General features: G+C 32.9%; 1 protein-coding gene across 1 annotated transcript in view; it reads right to left on the reverse strand.

Moving 5' to 3' along the window:
• Positions 1–10,904, reverse strand: part of LOC111086316 (stress response protein NST1-like) — a 14,436-nt gene extending 3,532 nt beyond the window's left edge. The window contains exons 1-5 of the mRNA XM_022388734.1: positions 10,641–10,904; positions 7,382–7,598; positions 4,420–4,561; positions 3,989–4,157; positions 1,684–1,817 (exon numbers count right to left, since the gene is read on the reverse strand). Of these exons, the coding sequence (XP_022244442.1) occupies positions 1,684–1,817; positions 3,989–4,157; positions 4,420–4,561; positions 7,382–7,598; positions 10,641–10,904 (926 nt within the window). The remainder of the gene's footprint in view (positions 1–1,683; positions 1,818–3,988; positions 4,158–4,419; positions 4,562–7,381; positions 7,599–10,640) is intronic.
• Between the last annotated feature and the right edge of the window lie 1,175 nt (positions 10,905–12,079).

Consider the following 12,079-nt stretch of genomic DNA (forward strand, 5'->3'; position numbering starts at 1 on the left):
CAATCTAAATGATTCGCGATGCTTTTTTCTTTATTTTTTAGCCTAGAATCTAGAAATCAATTAAAATGATCGCGATGTCTTTTTCTTTATTTTTTAGCTAGAATCTAGAAATCAATTAAATGATCGCGATGTCTTTTTCTTTATTTTTTAGCTAGAATCTAGAAAATCAAATTAAAATGATCGCGATGTCTTTTTTCTTTATTTTTTAGCTAGAATCTAGAAAATCAAATTAAAATGATCGCGATGTCTTTTTTCTTTATTTTTTAGCCAGAATCTAGAAAATCAAATTAAAATGATCGCGATGTCTTTTTTCTTTATTTTTTAGCCAGAATCTAGAAAATCAAATTGATGATGACAAAACCTTGTCGAAACGTTGTACATTTGCTGTTATGTTAAACTTATATTAAAGTTTTTATTCATTACCCATTCAAGCCGTCTCCAACCATTATTAGTCTCAAAGTGGGTTCCTCGTCATCGAATTTATATTCATTACTCAGTTTGTTAGCATTATTTGTATTAACCACTGATGTTGATATAGCGTAACATAAAGTTTAGGGGCAACAAGGGACCTGTTGGTCCATCTCGGCTGTCCCATCCTCTAAACTATTATAAATAGAAATATATAAAAAAATCTTAAAGTCAGCCCTTATCATATATATAGTTATCAAGCTTTCTCTTAAACTCACTTAAATTTACTGCCTACATTACCAACTGGTTTGGTTAAAAAGATCTCTATGCATTATATTTTGTTTCGCTCATTAACTGGTCTCGTAGTTTTTTGTATATTATATGATATTTTTGGCCACTCCTTTTGTTAAGAAGATATATTATTGTATTTGATGTAATGTCCTGTAAATAATGTCTCATGTATTTTATCTTATTTCCTGTAGCTTATAACCCACGATGCTTTACGATTTCATTACCGCTGCAGTTCAGAAAGTTCACGGCAACTCAAATTCAATGTTAAAATTTATTGTCAGAATAGTTATAAAATACGTATATTTTTATCAAATATGTTTTATATAATTTGAAATGACTCGTTTTATCTATTTTTGAATTCCTGATTCTGAGTTTATTTCCTGTTCCTCTTATTTGAGTCATTGTAGTTTTCAAATATAGTATGATAATATCATAGACACACTAAAATAAATTATTTTCCTGGTGTGGATGGGTTGTGACAAAAATATAGAGATCCATCAAGATAGATTATTTGTATAGTGTGTCTGGAGCGTGAAAAAAAAAGAAAGAAATACACCAAGATAAGTTATTTGTATATTCTGGCTGGAATATGACAAAAATGTAGCGACATACCAAGACATAAATTATTTGTATAGCGTGACTATGGGTGTGAAAAAAACTACAGAGATCCATCAAGATAGATTGTTTGAATAGTTTTGCTAGGGCGTGAAAAAAAAAACTGTAAAGATACACCAATATAAATTACTTGTACAATGTGGCTAGGGGTGTGAGAAAACTATACAAAAATACTAAGATAAGTAATTTGTACAGTGTGATTAGTGGTGTGAAAAACTAAACAAACATACCGAATAAATTATTTGTATAGTGTGGCTAGGGGTATGAAAAACTACAAAAATACACTAAGATATGTATAATGTGTCTGGAGTGTGATAAAACTGTAGAAACATACCAAAACAGATTGTCTGTATAAGTGAAATTACTGACCTTCCTTTTATTACTGCTTCCATCTTTTCATCCTGTTTCTGCTTCTTTTCTTCCGCTTGATGAGCGACAGCTGACGTTATTTCGTCGATCTTCTGTTGAGTCGTTAATTTTCTCAATCTTTCCTCTTCTTTTTGCTATAAAAAATAAATATTCATTATTTATAGAAAATTAAATGAAAAGATATAATCCATAATAAAAAATTCAACAATGGAAATCGTTAAATATATATAAACCATTACTCTATAACTTATGCCCCCCAGTGGCACAGTGGTATGTCTGCGGACTTACAACGCTAGAAACCGGGTTTCGATACCCGTGGTGGGCAGAGCACAGATAGCCCATTGTGTAGCTTTGTGCTTAATTACAAACAAACAAACTTCTCTATAACTTACTTATTTATAAGAAATCAACTGTCATTGCCACAAATCACTCAATCGCTTTATTAGTTATCGTATTGTAAGAGTGTCCAAAAATAATTTATTTTCACTATTTCTGAATTTAGAACACTGTAAACTATTACAGTGGAAGTGCAAATAATTGGGGGCAGACAAACGTCTGGTTACAGTGCGATTCATATAGGACTACAAGGTTGTAAATGGAGTGAGGCCAAGAGGTGTGTTGAAGATGTAAATTCAAATAATACAGAAGGTTACATTTTATTAACATCATTCTGAATATGCAAATCAACAAGTCCGTGACAACCACAGTTGATATAAAGTCGCGGTGTAATAGCATGTATCAGAACTACATTGTAACATTGCTTGGCGTCAGATTGAGGATTTGGAACTTCTTAACGTTTGATAGGTTTACACCCATAGGCTCGTATATTATTTCGTGATCATTTCGATTACTATAAAGAAATGTGGCATGATTATCAGTTTTGAATGTTACTGAAATTTTTCTTGTTTCCTAAGATATCCTAAAAGTATGATTTATAAGTGTGTTTGTAAGGTAGGGATTGAAAATCATCTTAGTAAAAGAAAAAAAAACTAATCGTGGCAGTAATTTAGTTCGAAGGAAGAAAAAACAAGCTTTTAGGTTTGTCTGCCCTTCCCAACTGGTATGTTCGGGAACTTTTGTTCCTCTTCAACGTGAGTATTATTTCTTTTAGTGAATTTAATTTTATCTTCTGTTTTCGTTGTAAATAATTAATTGTGGTGTCATTAGGAAGCCGTGAAGAAAGTTCGAGGAGACGGACACTGCGTCGTGATGTCCAGCGTCGGTTGAGTCGAAGAGGTCGACGAAGTTGTAAGAGCAGGAAGATCCATATGTGTGCTACGTATGATATGGTTATAAATTACATGTTGTTTGGTTGGAACATTTTGGTAGTTTAAAGAATTTTTGGATTAGGGTAGTTTCAAAAATCTATTTAGTTTCTTAACACTGGTGAAGGTTATAGATCCTTTTCAGGGAGGCTTGGACCATTGGTCCAATGCCCGGAAGATAATTTTGATGTGGAGGGAAACCGGAGTGCTCAGAGAAAACCCACTTTCACAGGACAAACGCCGAATAATCTATCTATCCTGTGTCCTGGCTGTAAGGCAATACGTGGTTATCGATATACATGCAAAAAGATTCAACCTTTATGTGCGTGTGGTTCTATATATTGTGTTTTGTTAGCAGAATAGGTTGTATGGTGAAGAGTGTTTGGTGGGAGCACTTGAGATTTTGTGTAGTGCTGAAGTTAAGCTGTTTCTTTTGTCCGCCTTTGTATAATATTTGCTAATCTATTCTTGAGTGTGGGAAGGCTACTTAGTTTGTGTATGTATTTTTCAGGGGTAAATATTGGAAGCCTTAGGCCTAATCTTATGGATTTGTTTTGCTGGATTTGAAGCTTTTTCAGATTATTTTTAGACGTGTTGTAGGTTATTTGACATCTATATTCTATGAGTGGGCGTACGAACGTTTTGCATATTTTTAGGACTGTTCTTTGTACGCAGTTTGAGTGTTTGCGTGTAATTGTTGTTTGTTTGTTTGAAGTTAAGCACAAAGCTACACAATGGGCTATCTGTGCTCTGCCCACCACGGGTATCGAAACCCGGATTCTAGCGTTGTAAGTCTGCAGACATACCGCTGCGCTACTGGGGGGCTTTCCTGTAATTAGACAAATGTAGCTGATACGTCTGCTGATCGAGGTGTGTATGTTTTGAATGTCGATAACCCAACATAAAGAAAATGTGTAGAATTGTTTCATGTATTGTCTGTCATATTACTGAACTGATCTCAAAGAATCTTTGAAATCATTAACCTGAAGACGACAATTAAAATACGTTCGACTACTCATGAAACACGCTGTACTCCTTACCTTTTTCCTTTCATTTGCTTTTTCTAATTTTTCATTTATCTCATCACTGGTAAGATCTTTACGTTTACTTCTTTGCTTTGCCCGGTTCTGTAGTCTCAAAGGGGGGAGACGGCGGACCATCGGACTATTAGCCGGCTTTCTGGCTTCTTCTTCAGACACTACGTCAAATCTAGTTAGTTAAATAAATCCAAACCGTCTTTATTCCAATACAAAATAAAAAAAAAACAAATTCTTTTGCGAAGAACTACATTATACCAAAAGAAAGTCCAAACGAAACATCCATGAATCCAAACTTTATAGACCTGGCTGTTTCTTAAACAGAATACTTCTTCCCACAATTATGTAAAGTTACATTAGTCTTACAAACACAGGTACCTAGTTTCTACTGTTAACTTGTGAGAGTTTTAATTTAAACTATTATTGAATGATACCTAATTCCACCTGTTGCTCTGGACTCGGGTTTTAGAACAAGACCTTCTTCGCGCAACTTCTCCAGGATCTCTTCGTTTTCCATTTTGTCACGTTCTTTAAAGTTCAGCTTCTTCGGACACGCTTTTCCTTCCACGATTAACTCTATACATTATATAAAGTTATTTTTAATTTGAATAAAAAATGGTAACTTTTACAACCTCAACAATTAATTAACCATTTTTTTTTACAGGTTTGTCTATTATGTTAACCCATTAGTTACAACATGCTTCCCCTGTTTTCTTATGATTGAACAGGTCACCTGCTTCAGAAAACAACTCGTATCATTTGTATCAGTGACGCTTGTATGTAAACATTCAAATCTTTTGAAGTATTTCAAATAAAGGAAAAGCCTTTGGTGTCGTTAAGGCCAAATAAGATAAAATTTCGTTTTGTTTTTACAAGCACATATATTTTTGATCAACAAAGCCCCCAAGGTACATATTTATAATTGTTCCTAAGATATATCTAAACATATTATTTTACCCGTATTATACCTGTATAACAACAACACGACCCGTGTAATTTTGGTTAATACTAAACGTATGGAATCCGAAGTGTTAGACTTTGTTAAATTTAGTTGATATATATAAGCAGGCGTTATATACGGGACTTGTTTAACCTATAGTAAATGAATGAATAAATAGGGTTAAGGTTTTAAAGTTCCAGTACAGCAGAAAAGATTTGTTATTTCTAACGGAGAGTCTACTATTTATTATTTACGCTCATCCTAAGCTCGCAATAAATAAGGAAATAGGATTAAGATATGATAAACTAATTCTGACGATAATGAGGAAGGTTTAACAAAATATTTTTGTTCGTAGTAATTGAAAACGGAAAGTACAAGTAACAGTTCAGAATGTTAACTATAGAAATGCTTTATTCGCAAGCAAAGAATGTAAGAAAGGAACAACCCAAATCCAAGTTACGCCCACTCGAATATTACGGGAAAAAACGTCAAAAGAAAAACTCGTGAAAATCTCAACGAAATTATCAATAAACACTTATGGGTGAAAGTAAGAAAGAGTGTATAATAATGTATCAAATACACTACATCTGCTATAACCAGTGCCGACGAGGCCTTTCGCCCAATGTCAGGGCTCTTCAAGCCAACCTGGAAACCGGTAGTGTTTAAGAACATGGTCATGTTAACAGTAGGGCTGTAGGGGCTGTCGCTCTGGTGCAAATCAAAACTTTGGTCCCTTCCGACCCAAAGTCATTCATAATAATTAATAATTTAATACAGCTAAATATCCACAGGTTTGGAAGTTTTTCGAAGAAATACATTATTGTTAAGACATATTGAAATATATTAGCTCTTATCCTAGTATTAGCAGATAAAATTATTCTGTGTATAATATATGACGTCAAGAACCCTTCATCTACAAACATTTCTTGTTTAGTGCTGTCATATGTAGTTTATAGTAAACATGCACGAACGTAAAGTTTTCTCTACTAGCTTGGCTCCAAAAGTCTCAAAAAACCCTAATTTTTGTTCCTTTAATCCGGCTCTGGTTGAGAAGCTGTTCATATTAGCAAGCTGTTTGATAACAACTGTTGCTGTGTGAACTGGATTAACTTGTTTATTCAAGAAGACATTAATATAGTACTTATCAATAGATTAAAGATTATTATCAATGATATGACGTTTATCTCGATACAGTGAATAGAAAAGATTAATGGAAATTTATGTAACATTTTTATAAGAAATGCTTTGAAACAAGCTATGCATTGGTGCACAAGTAGTTTTTTTTTTGTAGAACACTTGAGAAAAAATGACAGAAAGATCGATATCCTACTAGAAGCTGAGTCATGAGTTCATGTATCTTGAAACTCAAAACAAAAAATATAATTGCATACGTAAGAAACACATGTCGCACATAAGCATACAAAGAATACGTATGTGGTTTCTTAGTCTTCGTCATCCAGTAAAGACAAAAGACGTATTCATTCTATTGGACGAAACTTTGGCTTAGTAACAAGGCTTAAGACAAAGGACACCCAGATTACTTGTCAAATACTTCTGCAGGTGTTCGTTGAACTGCTTTTTATCTTTTGTGACTTATAATGTCAAATATACCAATAAAAGTGACGGCATAGTTCCACCGTCTTAAAAGGTCATAAGTCAACAGAAGCACCACAGACACAATGCTCATAATCTATACACCACGTACATGGTTCCATCTTTCAGGTTTTCTTTAGATAGTATTATGGAAGTTTTAATAATATTGGTAATAAACAACCTTATAACACAAAAAAATGTTATTTTTCTTCTTTAATTAGACACTCAAACTTTCGCTTTACAGCTTCTTCGGGGGGGTGTTTTACTAAAACACAAACCGTAAGTGACAGTACAAAGCTCCAATTGGTTTAATATATTTTATACACCAATGTGCAATATAAATTGAATAATGAGTATTATGGAAGTGTTTACTACGATACTCATATCATTATGCATAGAACAAGTAAATAACTTATAACAAAAACAAAGATTGCAATAGAATACAAACAAGTCCATTGGTGTGTCAGCGGTAAATTTGTGGATTTATAACGCTAAAATTTGGGGTTTAATTTCCCACAATGGACAGAGCGCAGACAATAATAACAACTAACAACATTACAGATGATCTCCGTTAACAAATCTATGCAACTTATACACTGTACATGGTTGTTTTAATTTTAGGCATGAACTAGTAGGTAATTAGTAGGTGATTATTATAGTTTCTAACTGATAAGCTACTAAGTATGCAACTTACCGAGTTCCATGTGATGTTAATGCTGTGTTCTGTATGTGATTATTGTAGTTTCTAACTAATAACCTACTAAGTATACAACATACCGAGTTGTACGTGTTGTTAAAGTAACACCGTGCACTCTGTACAATTAGTTTTATCTTAATACACATCCAATAAGTATACAATTTACCAAGATTCTGAACAGGTGTGAAATCTCTCTCTACTGCTTGAACCTTCTCCAAGGTAGAGTGTTCGGTGATTACAAAAGCATATTCGTCGTCTAATTCAAAGACTCCCGAGTCGCAACTGACGGAACTCTGCCAAGACTTGAAGGAAAAGTTCGAAATCCGGCTATCCAGGGAAGCCTGATTTTTTTTTAAAGATAATTCAGTCATTAATATTTCCAGCTGAATACAGACAAGAGAGAGAATTTTTAGATTTTTCCATTGAGAATTTAAAAAGAGAGTAGGAATGAGTCATAGCTATAAGAAAAATGTTAGAACGAATTAAATTATAATAAATATTTCAAACCAAAAGCTTCAAAAACAGAAGTCCTGCTGTACATACAAAAGTACAGTTCTAAGTATGAACAAGCGATTACCACAACATACAACTGATTGAGGAAGAATGTTCAGTCGTTCAATTTAGTTATTGCCATTATAATGTGAGTTGTGAGACAAATAACTTGTTGCTGAGAAAAGCCTTCTTGATTGTTTAGGGGAAGACTTCCGCAAAATAATTTGTTGCTGAGAAAAGCCTTCTTGGTTGTTTAGGGGAAGACTTCCGCAAAATAACTTGTTGGTGAGAAAAGCCTTCTTGGTTGTTTAGGGGAAGACTTTTTGTATTAATGTATTGGAAACCAAGAGTTTATTATTTTGTACAAGAATTGAATTTTGAAGAAACTGATAATATCTATTTTTCCCGAATGTATCACACTAAAAGACCTAGGTTACAATAAATGCTTTGTGTTTCTATAACAACATCAATAACCTTTGATCAATCGAGCTCAACCTTATATACAATGAAGTACGACCTATACAGCCATTATGCTTGCCATAACAATATCATGCTTTAGTAATACTGGAAAGAATTGCTCAGTTTCTGCTTTTAGGTGGACAACATGTGATATGTTTAATTCCCACAATGCGGAGGCAACGTATTCATGACGTAATGACTACATGTGCGTTGATTATATATTTGTCTAATTGTGTGTTTATATTACATAACTTGTAAAATAAATTTACTAATATAACTCAAGTTTCATATACATATCAGTATACAAAATATGCCAAATATTCAATATATTATCTTCAAGATTAATATTTTAGATTCCAGCGTGAATTACTCATTGTACAAATCACCAAGTTGTTTATAAAGAGATCTATTTCTTAGATAGCATTCTTTTGATTATGTTGGAGAAATAAGTCACGCATCAATTCGATAATTAAAGTCCAGGATAATAGAACATCCCGAGATGTCATTAATCCATAGAACGCCTTCCTTGGATTACTTGTTTGTCTTTCGATCGTACTTAATAACCAAAGTTTATTAATCAAAATAAATATTTAGAATGTAATTACATACTAAATTAAAATAGAATTATCTTCTCAAATCTGTGAGAAAAGGAGGCTTTTCCAACCTGAAATAATGGTAAAACAGGTTATTGAAATGAGTTAATAAAATATGTTTAACTGGCTAACCACAATTTCCACACAATCCGCGCATTTATTTGCGAGCCATTGTAGAATAGTTTTTTTGTTTTTTTTATAAGAGAAAATTAATTCTGCACAATATTCTTGTTTACATATTTTATAAACATTAAAAATTTTCATTTTAATGCTAACATTTAAATGAGGCAAAAAAAACACACTTAATGAAAATGCTTCATGAATGTATCTTACTTGCGACAATATAAAACATGAGCTTAAAATGGGGATAAAACAGGGCGAGGGGATTGGGTTATCTTCATGAACCCATTAACTACCCTCGATTTGACCAATATAAATTGTTTTCTCTGAGCAGATCCTAATGAGAAAAACCGAAAATAATAAGATTTACATTTGCTTTGTGCCCTGTCATACACCGTATGTTATTTAAAAACGCTTCTAACAACCAGAATGAAATTATCTGAATTTCAACGAATACGATCATTTCCCTAATTTGGTTCAATCTAGGGAGCATGCTAAGCACTGGTTATTTCAAAAAGCTACTTCCCAATTTATTTCTCTTCAACTGAAACTATATTGTCAGAACAGTGGCAATGCCATAACCTTGCAATATCTAAATAATATATATATAGATATTACTTTAGTAGACTAAACATTACAATATCCTTACTTATTTTGAAACATGCAGACCAAGACAAGATACACTTTTCAATACACAGGTTTGTTTTTCTTTAAAAACCGAATTATGATTTGCTTGAAAACAATTATTAGCTGATTACATACATAGTACAAATAAATGTTCCTTTAATATACATATTTATTTATTTATTTGGTCAAAATTTGTATTCCTTCATTGAACTACTAAGCTAGCTTTCACTAACTGTAAATCTAATAATACGTCTTTATCTGCCTATCTATACATGTGTGTAATACATCCAAAACGTTCATGCTATTCTAACGTACCTAAAATTTTAATGATAAATTGGAGTTACTCATTACTTATGGTAATTAACAGATACTTACAGTCTTTCATATCTTCTTTTAATATCACTAAGCACTAACTGCCTAGGAAATTTTACTAAAGATATCATATTAAAGTCGTTCAGCATCATTAACATGGAAAGATGAGCACAAATGAGACAATATTAAATGGAAAAAAATCAATGTTAACAAATAAAGTGGTCTAGTAAAGAGTGAACCAAAAATACGTTTCTGTAATAAAGTGGTCTAGTAAAGAGTGAACCAAAAATACGTTTCTGTAATAAAGTGGTCTAGTAAATTTACTAGACCACTTTATTACAGAAACGTATTTTTGGTTCACTCTTTACTAGACCACTTTATTACAGAAACGTATCGTTTGGTTCACTCTTTACTAGACCACTTTATTACAGAAACGTATTTTTGGTTCACTCTTTACTAGACCACTTTATTACAGAAACGTATTTTTGGTTCACTCTTTACTAGACCACTTTTTACAGAAACGTATCGTTTGGTTCACTCTTTACTAGACCACTTTATTACAGAAACGTATCGTTTGGTTCACTCTTTACTAGACCACTTTATTACAGACATGTATTTTTGGTTCACTTTTTACTAGACCACTTTATTACAGAAACGTATTTTTGGTTCACTCTAGTGAACCAAAAGATACGTTTCTGTAATAAAGTGGTCTAGTAAAGAGTGAATCAAAATATACATTTCTGTATTTTGAGCCACTCGGTATATGAACTTCCTTTGTTTAAAAATGGAATAACTACATCACAGAGAACTTAGAAACATTACCCCAAGAGTATTTGTTGTTTCCGTGTCACTGTCCGACACGTATTCCTCCTCTGGAACGAGGATCTGAGGGACCCATTTAGGAGCTAGGTGCCTCAAAAGAGTGCCCTCCAGCTCCTCTTTCTTTTCGAGTGGGGTGCTTTCTTCTATAACGTCGTATTGCCCTGCCTTGTGTTCGTCTAGATCATATGAAGTGGGTCGGATATTAGTAGTTTGCTCGGCAACAAGCTGGTGTGTCACCGTGTCCCTGCTCGGTGCACATCCCATAATTCTACTATTGGTTGCAACTAATAAATCATAGACTAAGTTGGACTATTTCAGTCTCGTGACTTTCAGTTGTTCCAGTTACAAAATATTACAGCAAGAGACAGTTCACTGAAAGGAACATTTTTCGTCATGTTCAGTATTATCTAAGCATACCGCTCTTCTTAGTCTTCACAGAGAGACTGGATATTACCCATAACGTCACGTTATCGACAAGTGTTCTCACATGACACTTAAAAATAATAATAATGTAACTCAGTTGTAATGAATTTTATAAAACTAAGTCGAAACCATATTATCTAGATTTTAGTGTCCTCAAACATACTAAGAGCATTATTAACACGGTAGGCGTGGCTCATTTAAAATTTCTTATATCGTCATTTATTTCCTTGTTGAAAGTTCTACAAACCTTGATTCAACCGATGCACGTACATGTTTTCTGAGCAGATCAATGTATTTACCAATGTTCACCATAGTAACGTCTAAAGAAAGTACAAACTCTGCTATAGCAACCAAATAAACATAGTAACAGTATTTCTGTTTCATAGAATATAAAAAACAAATGTATTAAAAGACCTGAATGGTGGATGTGAATAGCAGCCCGGCTATAAAAGGATATAAGATGTCTTATTCTATTTGTTTCTTTAAATGGTGCATCTTCCATTTCTGTACGTATGTTTACAGAAAACAGAAGAAGAAATAAAACAGCAGGACTAGTAATATAAATATTTTTATCTACAAAAGAATATGAGGTTAAAATACCCTAAGAATTTCTGTCAAATATTGATTTTGTAATATGAAAACATTTTTCTTGATTATACTGAACCATACCAATATGGCCGAACACTGGAGCGGAGTTAGGTATCATGTCGGCCTCCATGTACCAAAAGAGGGCGGTAGTTGAAATTATTTTGAATATAACATAGTTCTCGAAAGTTGCATTAAGGACATTAATTTTAAAAAAGTGTTAAAATAAAAAAAAATTAAATGCTGATAATTTTTATGTTAAAGGCGATCTATCATGTAACATATATTATAATAATACTCAGTTTTTGTCTGCCTGAAAATGTGTGCGCGCACTTCATTTCAACGGATGTAAACAAAAGGAGGATGTAAAAATACTTTAGTAGATATTTTGTACAATAAATATTAAATGCTTATCAAAGTTTATAAAAAGG

Source organism: Limulus polyphemus, unplaced genomic scaffold (assembly GCF_000517525.1).
Source record: "Limulus polyphemus unplaced genomic scaffold, Limulus_polyphemus-2.1.2 Scaffold39, whole genome shotgun sequence".
In the NCBI taxonomy this organism is placed as follows: Eukaryota; Metazoa; Arthropoda; class Merostomata; order Xiphosura; family Limulidae; genus Limulus; species Limulus polyphemus.